The sequence below is a fragment of the Pelodiscus sinensis genome, chromosome 12 (assembly GCF_049634645.1).
Source record: "Pelodiscus sinensis isolate JC-2024 chromosome 12, ASM4963464v1, whole genome shotgun sequence".
Taxonomy (NCBI): Eukaryota; Metazoa; Chordata; order Testudines; family Trionychidae; genus Pelodiscus; species Pelodiscus sinensis.
In genome coordinates, this window is record NC_134722.1 from 22515184 (window position 1) to 22532357 (window position 17174).

General features: G+C 43.1%; 1 protein-coding gene across 2 annotated transcripts in view; it reads right to left on the minus strand.

Annotated features, from left to right (window-relative positions):
* The window catches only part of WDR88 (WD repeat domain 88), a 45938-nt gene that overhangs the window by 19118 nt on the left and 9646 nt on the right, over positions 1 to 17174 (minus strand). For both annotated transcript variants that reach the window (XM_075940111.1, XM_075940110.1), the window contains 5 exons: positions 16457 to 16545; positions 12361 to 12424; positions 11257 to 11395; positions 5784 to 5913; positions 4 to 188 (listed from right to left, as the gene is read on the minus strand). In XM_075940111.1, the coding sequence (XP_075796226.1) occupies positions 4 to 188; positions 5784 to 5913; positions 11257 to 11395; positions 12361 to 12424; positions 16457 to 16545 (607 nt within the window). The remainder of the gene's footprint in view (positions 1 to 3; positions 189 to 5783; positions 5914 to 11256; positions 11396 to 12360; positions 12425 to 16456; positions 16546 to 17174) is intronic.

The window sequence follows — 17174 nt, forward strand, 5'->3', positions numbered from 1 at the left end:
CACCATCTTTGCTAAAAATGCAGGAACTAACAGAACCTTTATGGCCTTGGTTCAAGCAAATAGGTCCATGACAACGAAACTCCCCTATTTTTACATCCCATATTTTTAAGATTTTGTCCCAAGATGCAGTGCACAAGTAATGCCCATCTATGGAAAAGCAACAATCTGAGATGACATTGTTGTGTGCCCTGAAATACATGAAAATCACTGCAACAGGATATTGTGATTTTTAAAGCCATTAGAATGCTGTAAAGGCAGGGGTAGGGGTGGAATCTATGGACTGCAGGCTGGATCAGGCCCATAGCTTGCCTCGACTTGAGTCTGCTCCTGCACGCTACCTTTCACCCAGACCCCACACTCTCCCCCTCAGCCGGCTCCTGCACCCTACCTCCTACCCAAATCCTGTACTCTCACCCCCAGCCTGCTCCCCAGCAGCTTCTCCTACACGCTGAATTCCTCATTTTGGTGTACCCCAGAGCCTAAGGGGCCACAAAAAATTCACTACAAAATCCAGACCCTACAAAAATTAATACAACCCTGGGGAATTTCAGCAACTCCCCCTTCCACAGGGCTTGAGCTTGAAGGAAGTATCTTTTGCCCCCTGTTTTTCACTGGGGAGTCAAGTGAGGGTTGTGGCGTTGTTGTGGAGTTTGGTTTTGTTTTTTTGCTCTTCGCTTGTGTATGGCCCCTGACTGAATTTTCTGTGTCAGTGGTCCCTGACCAGAAAAGGTTCCCCACCCCAGTGTTCCCGCTAAGAGGCACAGCAGCACAGCTTCACAAGTGGTTAATCAGCCCCACCCAGTCAGAGGCTCAAAGCTCCATGCAGGGAGCTGACTGACTGGGCACTGCTGATTAATCACCTGCGAAGCTGTGCTGCCATGCATCTTACAAGGAACACTGACCACCCCTGCTGTAACGGCTTAATCTTGCCAGTTCTGAGCACTTTGGCTCCATCTAGTGAAGCATTTAAATACCTTCTTAGCTTTTAGCATCAGAATAGTCCTGTAAAATTCACTGTAACTGCTCGTTTGCCAAAGGTCAAGTATGTGATTAAGTGCTCTTCTGGATGAGGTCATAAAAAGTTTTAAAAAATTACTTGGGAAAGTTAGATATCTTCAAGTCACCAGGGCCTGATGAAATGCATCCTAGGATACTCAAGGAGCTGATAGAGGAGGTATCTGAGCCTTTAGCTATCATCTTTGAAAAGTCATGTAAGCTGGAAGATACACCAGAAGACTGGAAAGGGGCAAATATAGTGCCCATCTATAAAAAGGGAAATAAGAACAACCCAGGAAACTACAGACCAGTCAGTTTAACTTCTCTGTCAGGGAAGATAATGAAGCAAGTAATTAAGGAATTCATCTGCAAACATCTAGGCGATAATAAGGTGATAAGTAGCAGCCAGCATGGCTTTGTAAAGAACAAATCTTATCAAACCAATCTGATAGCTTTCTTTGATAGGATAACGAGTCTTGTGGATAAGGGAGAAATGGTGGATGTGGTATACCTAGACCAGTGGTCTCCAACCTTTTTACACCCAACATCACTTTTTAAATGACAGAACAAGCCAAGATCTACCGCCCCGCCCCTTCCTTGAAGCCCTGCCTCTTCCTTGAAGCCCCGCCTTCTCTGTTTGCCTCCTCTCCATCACTTGCTATCCCCAACCCTTACACTGCTGCTTTTTTCCCAATTCTTCTGTAGGAAGAAGTTTTTCCAACATTTGGCCTGTCTAGACTGGACCAAATGTCAGAAAAACCCCTTCTTTTGGAAGCCCCCTTCTTCCTCGTGGAAAGAGGAATATAGGTGACCGAAAGATCATGTTTGCTCTTCCACTTAAAGAAGTGGAAGAACAAACACATTCCTGGGTGCAGAAGAGTTTTTCTGGGGTATCTCTGGAATCCTGAAAAACTCCTGAAGTCTAAACGTACCCTCGCTGGGTTGAGACAGGATGTGTAGGCTCTGGGGTGGGAATGAGAGATTTGAGTGTGGGAAGGGGTGAGAGGTGCAAGCTCTGGGAGGAAATCTGGATGCAGGAGGAAGTGGATAAGGGAACGCTGGCTTGGGGAGGGAGTTCCAGGCCAGGCAGTGTTGGGGTCAGATGTAGGGTTAGGGTACTAAGTAAGCCACAGACTTCTGGATGTGAGGGTTCAGGAATTTGGGTTGGGGTATGTGAGGGGCTATGGGCAGGGGGTTCCAGTGTATGATAGGCTGATATGTAGGGTCTGGGGGAAAGGGGAGTGCAGAAGTGTCACGATCAGGGCTCGACAAATAATGCAATCTACTCGCCCGTGGCGAGTAGATTGCAACCCGGAAAAGCCAGGTTCAGGCGATCTGCACATGCACAGAACGATCTGTGCATGCGCAGATCTCCGGACAACGCGGCTGGCAAGCGGGGCTTGCTGCGGTTCGGCGAGCCCTGGTCATGATGCTGTGGCCAGATGGGGGCTTGGCCCCAATTGGGGGTTTGTTGGCCAGGCTTCATTTTCAAATATAATACTATGTCAAACACAAAAAGTTTCTGCGTTGTCTTTATTTCTGAGAAGGACAGGGAACGTGTTTGGACAGGGTGCCAGTGCGGACAGGTTTCTGCAGCTGGAGACGGGAGAGGGGACAGGGTACCGGGAGGGCAGGGGACAGGGTGCCAGTGGGGACAGGTTTCTGAGGCTGGGGAGTGGGGAGAGGGAACAGGGGGTTGGGGAGAGGGGGGAGGAAACAGGGGGAACTGAGGCAGAGAGTCTCCTGCTATCGCCTCCTCCCAGGATTCTCCCCCCCACACCCCTGAGGGAAGCCGGCGCGTGCCTCCTGCAGCGCAGCCAAACCCTCACGGGCACCTGCCCCGGGGCCAAACCCTCTCTCCCACAGCAGGGCCAAACCCCCGCGGGTGCCTGCCCCGGGGCCAAACGCCCCTCCCGCAGCGCAGCCCAAACCCCGGGGCCGACCCCTGCTCCTGCGGCGCAGGGAAACCCCTGCGCTCAACTCACCCCTCCAGCGCCGGCAGTGCAGGGAAGCCGCCATATTCCTCTTCCGGGGCCGATGTCCCCTCCCCCAGCACGTGACAGAGCTGTGGGAGGAGAGAAGCCAGCGCACTTCCGGAACCCCCGGAAGTGATGTGGGCTTCAGACAGGACTTCTGTCCACCCCACAGGAAGCCGGCACTACACTAGAGGTAGGTAGTGGGGCTTCTCAGGGGTGGGGGGAAAATGGAGGGTGGTGGTGCCCGAACACCGCATGATCAACTGGTCGAGGCCTCGTGATCGACCAGTCGATCGTGGTTGATGGGTTGGTGACCACGGACATAGACTGTAGTAAAGCATTTGATACAGTCTCGCAAGACCTTTTTATCAATAAACTATTGGGAAATACAACCTATTGGGGCTATTATAAGGGGGTGCATAACTGGCTGGATAACCATTCCCAGAGAGTAGTTATTAATGGTTCACAGTCATGCTAGAAGGGCATAACAAGTGGGGTTCCACAGGGGTCTGTTTTGGGGACAGGTTCTCTTCAATATCTTCATCAAAAATTTAGATATTGGCATAGAGCAGTGGTCTCCAACCTTTTTATACCCAAGATAACTTTTAAATGACAGACCAAGCCAAGAGCTACTGCCCCGCCCCTTCCTTGAAGCCCCGCCCTCTCTATTCTCCTCCTCTCTATCACTTGCTATCCCCAATCTTTATACTGTTACTTTAAAAAAATATTCCTACCATTCCTCGCATCTACTCACCTGTGCTGTTGCTCAGTGAGTAGCTGCTCCTCAAATGAGGAAATCTAATGTAAATGTAGTGCACAGGCGCGCAGTTCAGAGAGGGCTCAAGAGCTACTCTTAGAGCCTCCGAGATCTACCGGTAGATCGCGATCTACTGGTTGGTGACCACGGGCATAGAGAGTACACTTATTAAGTTTGCAGAGGATACCAAGCTGAGATGGGTTACAAATGCTTTGGAGGATAAGGCCATAGTAATTCAAAATGATCTGGACTAACTAGAGAAATGGTTAGAGGTGAATAGGATGAAGTTTAATAATGACTAATACAAAGTACTCCACTTAGGAACAATCAGTTTCACACATACAGAATGGGAAGTTACTGTCTAGGAAGAAGTACTGCAGAAAGGGATCTAAAGGCCATAGTGGATCACAAGCTAAATATGAGTCAACAATGTGATGCTGTTGCAGAAAAAAGCAAACATGATTCTGGGATGCATTAACAGGAGTATTATGAGCAAGACACGAGAAGTAAATCTTCCGCTGTTCTCTGTAATGATTAGGCCTCTATTGGAGTACAGGCAGTCCCCGGGTTACGTACAAGATAGGGACTGTAGGTTTGTTCTTAAGTTGAATTTGTATGTAAGTCGGAACTGGTACATATTGTAGGGGAAACTCTAGCCAAACATTTTTTTTAGTTTTGGATAGCATAGGGAAAGGTTAACTCCCCTCTAATGTTTGTTTTGCTGTCTGTTCCCCTGTTCAGAAGATTTCACATCTATTTCTGTCCCTGTGACAAACTCAGGACTAAAGGAGTAACTCATCAAATACCAAACAGCTCTGCACCATGCTTTGAGCTAATAGCTTTATTTCCACACACCACCCAGGGTTTTAGGAGGAGGGTCCTTTTTTTGCTAACACAATGAGGCCAGCACTTTGTTTGTTTTGGTGGAGTCTTTGTTTGCCCAGGGAGCCCAGCATGTATAGGGGGAGGAGGGGCGGAGAGGCTGCTTTTGTCTGCTGTTCCGCAGCCTGTTGCTCAGGGGAGGGGGCAGCCTGTTGCTGGCAGGGGGGGAGGGGGGAGGCGTGCAGGATGCGAGGCCGCGGGGGGGGGGGGGGGCAGCGGGCGTGGGGAGGCACTTTTCCTCTGCCCGGCAGCTCTGCGGGATCCCTGTCCCTGTGGCCAGCTGCTGCAGGCAGAGGCCAGTTGGAGCCGGCCGAAGAGGAGGAGAAGGTGGATTCTAGGACCCAGGTGAGCGAACCCCGGGGACGCTGCTGTGCTCGGGAGCCCGGGCAGAGAGGCTGCTTTTGTCTGTTCGGCAGCCTGTTGCTCAGGGGCGGGGGCAGCCTGTTGCTGGCAGGGGGGTGGGGGGGGGCCGCGGGCGTGGGGAGGCACTTTTCCTCTGCCCGGCAGCTCTGCGGGACCCCAGTCGGAGCCGGCCCGAGGAGGAGGAGGATCCTAGGACCCAGGTGAGCGAGCCCCGGGAATGCTGCTGCGCATGTGCGGGAGTTGCCTCACCCCGTTCGTATCTAGGGATCCGACTTACGTCGGATCCACGTAAGTCGGGGACTGCCTGTACTGCATCCAGTTCTGGACACCACATTTCAAGAAAGATGTGAAGAAACTGGAGAAGGTCCAGAGAAGAGAAACAAAAATGATTAAAGGTCTCGAAAACATGACCTAGGAGGGAAGACTGAAAGAATTGAGCTTGTTTAGTTTGGAAAAGAGAAGACAGAGAGGACATGATAGCCATTTTCAAGTATTTTCAAGCATCTAAAATGGTGTTAGAAGGAGGAGGGAGAAAATTGTTCTCCTTGGCCCTGGATGATAGGACAAGAAGCAATGGGCTTAAATTGCAGCAAGACAGGTTTATGGTTGAACATTAGGAAAAACTTCCTCACTGTCAGGGTGGTGAAATCCTGGAATAAATTACCTAGGGAGTTTGTGGAATCTCCATCACTAGAGATATTTAAGAGCAGATTGGATAGACAGGTTGGATCTATCAGGGTACTTCTACACAGCAACATTATTTTGAAATAACTAACATTATTTTGAAATAACTTAGTCCACTTACTTACTCATCAATAGTAATAGTGGTGGATTGTGCTATAATGTCCCAAAGCTTTATGGTCTTATCACATGATACTGAACAGACTCTCTCATTGTCAGGATCAAAACAACATCTTGTGACTGTGCTTCTGTGATGATCTGTAATAAAAACCAAAATGAGAATATTACCTACCTTGTAATTCTGATTCCCTGAATATGCTATTGTCAAGATTGTCACATTTAGATCTCCGCTCTTTAGCTCAACAAAGGCAGAACTCCCTAAACTCCTAAGGGTTTTTTACCCCTACATGGGTAAACAGAAGCACAATCCCCCTTTCCTTTGCAACTGTGATCATACAAAACAGCTGCATTAACTTATTCCCCTTCAAATCACCCACTCCTGATTAAACAAGAAAGGAAAAGAAAAACAAACAAAATTGGATAATAACACAACAAAATGTTTGAAAATGTAATCTGTCAAAAGATAGAAAATTATAATATCAAAGTGTAAGAAAAAAATTCACCCCAGAAATTCCCTTCTGAACTTTGAGAGGAGGTAGGTAGGGAGAGTGAATAAGAGTATCATGTAAAATGCTTCAGAGAAGCAGGTCACCATTCCCCCTTCTCTAATGATATCTTCTAGCCAAGACTCTAATTGCTAGAGAGTAAGCAGCGCTAGGAATAACCCCAAAAGACTAATCTCAATAGGTAACAAGAACAAGTCCAATAACAATAACGTGAACAAGCAATTAAACCTTGGGCATGAAACACCAGTATAGGCTTGGTGGCTCTCTACTTACCTATTATCACTAACCTTTGGACTTAAAACCTTAAGGCTACGTCTACATTGGCCCCTTTTCCGAAAGGGGCATGCTAATTTTACAGGTCGTAATAGGGAAATCCGCGGGGGATTTAAATATCCCCCGCTGCATTTAAATAAAAATGTCCGCCGCTTTTTTCCGGCTTTTAGAAAAGCCGGAAAAGAGCGTCTACACTGGCCCCGATCCTCCGGAAAAAAGCCCTTTTCCGGAGGATCTCTTATTCCTACTTTGAAGTACTTTGAAGTAGGAATAAGAGATCCTCCGGAAAAGGGCTTTTTTCCGGAGGATCGGGGCCAGTGTAGACGCTCTTTTCCGGCTTTTCTAAAAGCCGGAAAAAAGCGGCGGACATTTTTATTTAAATGCCGCGGGGGATATTTAAATCCCCCGTGGATTTCCCTATTACGACCTGTAAAATTAGCATGCCCCTTTTGGAAAAGGGGCCAATGTAGACGTAGCCTAAGAGTTTGGGGAGATAGCTCCTCCTATTTTACACTAGGGAGCTGGAGTCCAAGAGTGAGAATCCTCAACAAACATAAACTTGTAAAAATATTCAGGGGGTAGCGGAGTTAGTCTGTACAGGATAAACTTAAAAAACAACAAATAGTTTGTTAGCACTTTAAAGACTAACAAAACATGTAGATGGTATCATGAGCTTTCGTGGGCGCAGCCCGCTTCTTCAGATGACAGTGGGGCTGTGCTGACGAAAGCTCATGATACCATCTACATGTTTTGTTAGTCTTTAAAGTGATAACAGATTATTTGTTGTTTTTTAAATTTATTTTAAAAATATATTAACCACTGATTTTAATTGGTAATTTATAACAATTCTTTTAACTATCATAGAAAGAATGTCATGCCAAAATAATCACTGATGATTTGAGATAAGTCTCTCTGCTAAACCAGTCTTGCTGGTCACCTGGGAAAGAACTAAATTGGATTATATCCAGGCAATCCAAATTTGCAATGAAGTTGATATGCTAGCTTGTTCTTTAGAGAAGAGCACAGCACTTCACTCTTTAAGCACAGATTCTTGGCTAATCTTAGGAATAGTGTAGGCAGCAAGGACAGGAGAGATCACTTACCCTAATCCCTAAACAGGAAAAAGGGTGTTGTGGTGCTGTCACTACATGAGAGGAGGATTAAGAACCTATATCTAAACCAAAAGGCAATTTTGAAGCAAAGAGATGAGCACTAATCTTGCAGGCATCCGACTTGATTTGACAACCTGCATTCTTCAAGGATCAGAGGATCTTACATTAAATTGAAATATCATAGATTCATTAAGCAATTCTATAAAACTGTAGACTTGCAAATATAAATCTTATGTTTACTACTAATGTATTACCAAAGTGAAATTCTATTATGAAAATACTGACTCCTCACTGGTTTTGTTATATTAGTTGTCAGATATTCTGCCATGAGAGATACCTTTATGACACACAGTAAAACTATCCTCTTTGTAAATATTTCCAATCAATAAATTAGCATCGGTAGATGCTGAAACCATCTTCAATCTATAAAATTAAAGTCATTTTAATCTAAACATTAATTTGCAATAATCTCAACAATGGGATTAGAATTTGCATGAGAAAAATAAATTGGAAAAAGTTAAAGAACATTTGAAGTACATGGTACAACTCAAAATCCAATATATCGTAGGTGGAATTTTGTTTAAACCATGATAATCATCCAGTTTGAATATAAAACAAGCTCATGGAAAGGTCTTTCTTGTATCACAGTTCAGTTGAAAGGATACAATAAACTCCAGTAAAAACAATACACTGCATTGGAAAAATTATGGGAAAAAGTAAGTTTTCCTTGGTTATGAATAAATCTCAGCTGTCTTTTGACCAATAACTTTATTAAAACATATCCTTATAAAGTGCCTTAAATTAAAATTTAAAATGTAAAGGAGTAGTAACTTTGTAGATTTGTTTGTAATGAATCTAAAAATAAGTCACTAGCTCACCATTCCATTGATTTGTAAGCTTTCAAATCTTGAACTAGCAAAGTACATGATTAAACTCTAAGCATGTAAGTAGTTCCATTAAAGTCCATGTAACCCAACTCTGTACTGACAATGTCCCTTTAAGGCATAAGGGTTGTCCACCTTGAAACTACATTCAGTTGTAGTGTACTACTGGCTTAAGAACAAGCAATTTCACCAAAGCACTTAAATACACATTTAACTTTTAATTTATAAGATTTTCCCCATGTTTAGGGCTTGATTTTGGAACATACTGAGCATCGTCAGCTCCCACTGGCATCAGTGGGAAATGAAAGTGTTCAGCATATCCCAGAATCAAGTCCTTAAAAATGTGTTGATGTACTTGCTGAACTGCAGTATCGGTGATCAAATTGCTTTAAAACGAGAATGCTTAAAAATAAAAACAACTGTCAGGCTAATTTTGGTCCACAACATAGTTTTTATAGATACAAGTTCTTATAAACTCTAGGATGAGTTTTTCCATGAACTTCTTTACAACAGGCATGGAAAGATTATTTTAAATCAAATAAACATGACCTTGTAGTGTTTGCATCTCAAACATATATTATTATGCCAGAATATGGTCTGTAAAAATATAATTTATAGTCAGTTTTCAGTTTTCAAAGAGAAGGAAATTTTAGAAAGAAAAATTAAATGAACTATGGAAAGTAAATTAGATAATTAAAAATTGTAACAATGTAAGATGATATTTGTTAGCTTAACTTGACAATACATTTATGTACATACAGAAAACACACACGACTTCTTGGTTACTGCAAAGCAACCACTGGAATTCAGTCTTACATGTTTATTTATGAGTCCACAAGTAGACTCATGAACCATGTTATCATCAATCTACCACTTATCTCATCTTCCTCCAGTTCCTGGTGTTTATAGCATAGTAGCTATCACAGAGGTTTTGGAAAGAAAACAGAAGGAAATATTAACTTGTGTCACCAGATCTGGGATGCAACTCGCCTAGACTACGGCTACACTGTAGCCTTCTTGCGGAAAAGCTTATGCAAATGACACATGGCATGGAATATCGCCGTGCTTCATTTGCATAATTAATTAGCAGCTGCTTTTGCGCTAAAGGCTTTTGCACAAAAAGGAACTGTATGGACAGCTCCTTTTTGCACAAAAACCCCTTCTTGCACAAGAGCCGCTCTTTCTCATTTTTTCAGGAAAAGGGGGTGTGATGGGGCGGTGGGATCCAAGGACCGTAGCCCCGCTCCCTGCACTAAAGCCAGCCGGAAACCCGGTGCGGCTTGCTCAGCAGCCACGGGAGACGAGGACACAGCTGATCTCTGCCCGGCAGCCCCGGGCGGAGTCAGAGAGCGAACACATGGGCAGCCAGCAGCCCAGCAGGGCAGCGGGGCTTGCCATGAGGACCCAGGCGGCGCCTGCGCTGGACACTACGGGTGCCCCGGGCCACGGGCCTCCCACGGTGGCGAGGAGCGCATGCGCTGGCATCCTGAAGTCAGGGTGCCAGCTTTAAAAGAGGGATAGTGCCGGGCAAGAAGGGGGAGTGACCGGAGCCCCGGACGACGACTGGAGCTGGAGCCAGGCATCCAGCAGGAGCCAGAGGAAGAGAGAGAGAGAGAAGGAAGGAAGGAAGGAAGGAAGGAAGGAAGGAAGGAAGGAAGGAAGGAAGGAAGGAAGGAAGAAGCCTAGGACGGGGCAGTAGGTAGCCCACGGACCGGTGAGTTTCGGGACAGACTCCCCCACCGGTCGAACAGGAATGAGCAGTGCCTGTTCTTAGGGTCTTGGGCTGAGACCGGAGTGAGGGCAGGCCCAGGCCTCCCTTCCCCCTCACCGTGCAAACCCCTCCTGTTGGGGAACTAACAAAGGACATGGAAACTTTCTCCCGGGACACGAACTATAGACTTTCCCGCGGACTAAGGTGGGCAACGGGAACGCGATAACAGGGGATTTCTGCACAAAAAGGAGCCATCTACACAGCTCTTTTTTGTTCAAAAGCCTCTTGAACAAAAGTGGCTGCTAATTAATTATGCAAATGAAGTGCAGCGCTTCATTTGCATACGCTTTTCCGCAAGAAGGCTACAGGGTAGCCATTGCTCCAGCATCCCATTCAAGCCCTTCTTTACCACTTAAAGAGTACACAAGGGTAGTGCAGACCCACAGAATTATATGGGTTTTAAGTAATTCAAAATGCCTAATCAGACCTAGTGACATGGGATAAATTCCATCACCAGTGAACCGCAAATGCAGCTCTCAGACCAGACAACACCAATCTGCTGATCCTGAAAAATCTAGAATTAAAAATCCTAGAAGGAGTCTATTACAGAAAACAAACACTTCAGAGAGAGAGGAAAGAAATTGGAGAAAAAGGAAGGGTGAATAGCAGACTGCTAACTCACATAAATGGTTAAGATTCTTGTACACACACACTCATATAATACATACTGACAAAGTTGTGCAAACTATAACAGGATAAAAAAATCTTATAGAAAGAAAATCCAGCAGGTCTGTGATATGACTTATTATATTCTGCTTACCCTTCCTTACATATTACTTTATTTCTCCAACCTTACAAAAAACTAGTTGAATCTAATTGATCTTGAGTTTAATATTAATCTAGTTTTTATGACTTTATGTAACAAAACAAAAATTATCTCATCAGATGCAACACTAAAGAACTGAACAAAACAATGTAAAGATTTTAATTATTACCTTGGACATATGCCACTGTTATGGCATTTACTGCATCAATAACACATATAGCATTTTCCATGTCCAACCCAGATACCACATATTTACCATCACAAGAAATATTACATGAAGTTACAAGGCCTTCTTGCTCCACGGTCCACTGAAAAAGAAAATAAATGGTTTTAAAGTCATGCTTTTTGAGATTGGTTATGAGATAAGAAACTATCATTTTTTCTATAATCAGTAAATAGTTGCAGAAGGAATACTTTCTGCCACTGGTATTTTAACAAGTTCTGAGAGATGTGTGTTTCAGTATTTCAATTTTTAAGCCCCCTTAATATTTTGCATTAACAGGAAATTTAAAATTAAATAGCATTGGCCAGCTGATGTCTTAGAACTTAGAAAAACTTAGAAGAACTTAGACAAATATTAAATGAATTCATCTTCAAAGTAGCCTTTTGGGGTAGGTAATCATTCTTATGATATTTTACAGATGAGGTAACTGAGGTACATCACCAAACTGACATGCCTCACACAGTTAAACAGTCTCAGAGGGGTAGCCATGTTGGTCTGTAACTTTAAAAACAAGAAGTAGTCCTGCAGCACCTTAGGGTGTGTCTATACAGCACCCTAACCTCGAAATAAGATACACAATTTGTGCTACAAAAATTGCATATCTTATTTCAAATCTATTTTGAAATTTGATGCATCTACACAGCTCCAAATTTCGAAATAACGTGCTATTTTGGGACATCCCTTAACCCTAGTGGAATGAGGGTTACCAGGATGCCAAAATAGCGTGCCCGTTATTTCGAAAATTATTTCTAAATAACTGGCGGCTTGTGTAGATGCGGGGTAGCTATTTCTGGATGCCTCCAGTATCCTAAAAAAGCTGTGCAGTGTAGACGTACCCGCAGAGACTAACACAAATATATAGTATCATGAGCTTTCATGGGTAAAACCCACTTCAGGCGACCGCTCTCACAGCTGAGCCTGCAGACTCCAACTAGACCACATTGCTACCCCATGTGATGGTTCCATTTTTTACTATACTTCTAATTTCAAAATCTTTATGAATTTGATGTTATACATTTCTGAAAAGCATTGAAAAAAATCAGTACATACAAGCATTTTTCCTGTTTCCATATCCCAAGCCTTTACTGTTTTATCATATGATGATGTTATCACTCTAAAAATGAAACATATTAAGATAAAAAACAACAATCAATGTTTCCATTAAAAGAAATCAGACTTAAAATGCTATAGAGCAGAAACAATAAAAAGCTGTCTTTATGGAAAAAACTCTCACACACCTTTAGTTTTTTGTTAATTATTTGTTCTCTCTACTTCCCAATAATTTAGGAAATGTATTTTGCTTTTATATCTTTATATCTTTGCATAAGCTATTGCCAAAAAAGTGTTAGTTAATTCTGAAATAGAAGTTGGATTTTTTTGAAGTAGAAAGTAACAAAAAATGCCTTGAATGTAATTTGTAGTGCAGAGAGCCTACTCATTTTTATTTCACCTTATTACAAGTTATTTTATTTTAAAGCAGTTATGGTGTTTTTGTTGTTCTGAATGTGAAGTGTTTTGGTTGCTAGTTTTTTTGCATTTTCAGCAGTTGATATTGCTGTGTAACACCACTAATCTTGCTATGCACAAATACAAAGCCACATTACAAAACAAATACATTTAATGAAGTATACTACAAACTGACAGCTTTCAGGTAAATGGGAGCTCACATTTATTACAATGTCACTGAATATTATTTTATACAAGTTCAATAAGAAAATGTATTTTAAATATATTAACAGAATAAAAGGAAACTAGACAGCAAGGAACTTCATATATTAATCTTCTGACAATCTAAAAATATCATTTTATGATTATAGCTTTTCATTTTAAACACATTTGTACTTAAATATCTAACAATGTATTTTCTGCTCTATATTAGGAATTATCTGACACATAAAGGCCATATCTAATTCATGTATTAGTGGTATTTTTTACTGGAAACAGATATAAAGTCACCAAACTATGAATGTTTGCTTATCTGTTTAGCAATCTTCAAACACTTAGCCAACGGCAAAAAGTGTGGACGTACGTGTAGTTTTTCCGTAAAAACTCTGCAGTGTAGTGTAGCCCAGTGAGGATCAGGAAGAGGCTCCTCCCACCTAGGGGTCAGTGGACAGCCAATCCGCCCCACTACCACAACATACAGTCTACAGTGAGAAGTCTTTACATGCCAGCTCTTGTTCTAGGCAGGGCGACAATATACCCCAAGAACCATCCTCAGGCCCAACCCTACTTCAGGGAGAGGTAACAAGTAACTAGACGGTTAGTACAGGTAAGCAGTTATGAGTCTGAGCCCTGGCTCAAGGCGAAGCTACAGGGAAACAGTTTGTATACCCAAGTCCTGGTTCAGAGTGGGGCAAGCAGAGAAGCAGTTTATAAATCTGAGCCTTGGTCCAGTGCGGAGCTGCAGGGAAACAGTTTGCAAATGGGCCTTGAGCAATTGGTGTCTGCTTCACTGCAGACCTGCCCTGAACCAGGGTTTGGTTCAGAGCAGGGCTGCAGTGAAGCAGACACCAATAGCTCAAGGCCCATTTGCAATAGCCCCAGATGGGACCCCTTGCTCAGGCTGGGGTCCGGCAGATGCAGGTGGCTGAACAGGACCAGCTGAGGGAGGGGGACTGCCACCTGAGAGTGGAGTAGCAGGGGGGGGGACAGGCCCACCCACTCCACTGCATCCCAGCCCAGGGCCCTAACAGCAGCAGAGCAGATGGCTGCTGGGTCATCAGGGATCCATACCGCAACACACTGACCTTCTGCTGTTGGGTCAGTGGGGGTCCATACCACAACATGCGGGCCTTCTGCTAAACAGAGGTCAGCTATTACTGGGCTGTTTCCATTTCCCCCCTTGGGTTGTACCTGGGTCCGGAGCAGGTCATCTGGGCACTGTAGTTCGAAGTCCTACAGCCAAGTAAACAAACTCTCCAGGCAGTCCTCCAGCAGTGGGCCTGGCAGCCCAGGCCAGTCATCAGCTTCCCCAGAGTCTAGCTCCTTGCTTGGTTTTGCTGGGGAGGCTTCTGGCTTCCTTGCTCACTGGGGCCTGACTGACTTCTCTGGCAGGCCTTTTATACCCCTGGCCCTGCCTCGTGACTTCCGCCCAGGTGAGTTGCTACGGCCAGGTGCTGCCCACCAATGCTCAGGGAGGGGCTCCTCCCCCTCAGAGTCAGTGGGGGGGGGCACTCCACCCCACTACATGTAGCCATATCCCTAGTGGGCCTCAGCTTATGGGATTTACTCCAGCACCCAGATGTTTCATTCTCTCAAGATACCATCATCTCAAGATTCTCATTTTGTAGAATAAAGATGTCTCACAATAAAAAAAATCTAATAGTGAAAATTACTGAAGATAATGTGTGCAAAAAATATTTAAAAAATATACTATGAGGCCCTTTTTTTTTTCTTCTTCCAAAAAATGAAAGCCTAGGTCTCAGGCAATTATCTGACATGCTAAAAGATTTCTAGCAACATTCCCAGTCAAGTTAATATCTTCTGAAATTATTCTTAAACCAACAATCTGTCGGAAAGTCTTAGCTACATCTAAATTATGGGCACAGCACCACTGTTAGGCTGTGTCTAGACTACATGCCTCTGTCGTCAGAGGCATGTAGATTAGACACATAGGCAAAGTCAAATGAAGCCGCGATTTAAATGATCGCGGCTTCATTTAAATTTACATGGCTGCCACGCTGAACCGACAAACAGCTAATCAGCTGTTTGTCCGCTCAGCGCGCTAGTCTGGACGCTCTCCTGTCGACATCAAAGCCCTTTGTCGGTAGCCCCGTTATTCCTCGTGGGATGAGGTTTACTGGGGCTGCCGACAAAGGGCTTTGATGTCGGCAGGGGAGCGTCCAGACTAGCGCGCTGAGCGGACAAACAGCTGATCAGCTGTTTGTCGGCTCAGCGCGGCAGCCATGTAAATTTAAATGAAGCCACGATCATTTAAATCGCGGCTTCATTTGACTTTGCCAAAACAACAAATTTACATGGCTCCGTCGACGGAGCCATGTAGTTTAGACGTACCCTTACAGTTAAGTCTAGACACTCCAATGCTGACAGGAGAAGCTGCACCCAGGAGGGCATAGTTATATCAATGGGAGAAACTCTCCTCTTAACATAGCACTGTCTACATGGAGGGTTATCTCGCTATAACTACATCACACAAAAGTATGGATTTTTCGACCCCCCACAAGTGTACATCTACACAGCAGGGCTAACGTTAAATTAAGCTATGCTACTTCCGCTACAACTTCAATTGTGTAGCTTAAGTCAAAATAGCTTAATTTGTGTTTTGACACTATCTACACAGCAGGAATTCGAAGGAAGAACATTCTTCCTTCAACTTCCCTTACTTCTTGTGAAATGAGGGTTACCATGAGTCCAAGTAAGAAGTCCTCCAGCTCAACATTATTTTGAAATGTTATTTCGGAATAACGCTGATGTCTAGACGTACCCTGAATGACATGGTTATACTGATATAGGTCTATAGTGTAGACTTGCCCTAAGTTTCTCTCCTTCATTCAGTCAGGGGAGTTTGCTCAGTGAGTCAAAAACAGAAGAATTTTTGGTTTCTGTGGGGATCTCATAATTTTGGAAACTTTTGCACAATTCTCTTCACATTTAGGAACAATTCTATGATGGCTAAACTATGATGTTTGAGCTAATGCCTTTTTTGTGGATTTTAGAGAGAAAACTAATACTGAGTTCAGAATCAGCTAGAAGTGGATTGCAACTTTTACTGTGTGGTATAATGATCATGGTTATTTCTGTAAATGCTAATGCTCTAAATATAATAACAGAATACTGAATTTAGTGTCTAATTTCAAACACATGAGTTTACACTAAAACAATAATTTATATTACTGCATTATAAAAGTAATATTAAATGGTAAAAGATAAGCTAATGAGCATAACAGTTTATTATCTATACTTGTTTAATCACCTTCAACATACCTATCTATGTGTATTTAGAAAAGATTAATTCCTCTCTAACAAAACCATCTGGAAGCATCAAAGCAATACGCAGTTTATTTGTTCTGAATTTTGTTCTGGCATTTTTCATTTGTTGGAAAAATATAACATGTAACACTCAAACAACACTATTTTCTCCTCTCTATTTATATTTAGATATGAAATACAAATGAAAGGTCACCTTTTGTTATCAGGAGTCAAGCTGCACTCAGAAATGGGAGCTAAGTGTTCTTCTTCAAAGACTTGAACAGGAACACTTTTTTCAACATCCTTAAATAAATCCAAAAGAGCTTGATTAATGATTTTGAAATAAAATGCAACATATAAAAGATCTGAAATCAGTGAAGTTGGCCTCACTTGTAACATTTGATCTGAGAATTAGAATGATTACTACCTTTATCCATGAAAAAAATTATCTTTCATGTGTTCCACAAATCAGACATCAATACGTGTCCTGAGACTACCACCGGTCATGCTGATCAATATTGTCTTATTATGTCCTTTTACTCCACTGTCTGTTTAGTATTAGAGATGTGAAAGGTTAACCAGTTAACTATTTTGTCCTCTCTTATTTTTCAGTGCTCCAATAGCAGATGTTAAGGTCATTGTGTCTTTCTAATGCTGACCAAAAACAAAACAAAACAAAAACACCTTGCAATCTTGTTTTGTCTATGAATTAAGAAAAACCTTGCAGTCAAAACTGTCCTTCTAATCCTATTTAGACTAGTAGCTCTTAACCTTTCCAGACTACTGTACCCCTTTCTGAAGTCTGATTTGACCTGCATAGCCCAACTTTCATGTCATTTAAAAATTACTTGATTACAAAATCAGACATACATATACAAAAGTGCCACAGCACACTATTACCAAGAAATTGCTTACTTTCTCATTTTTACTAT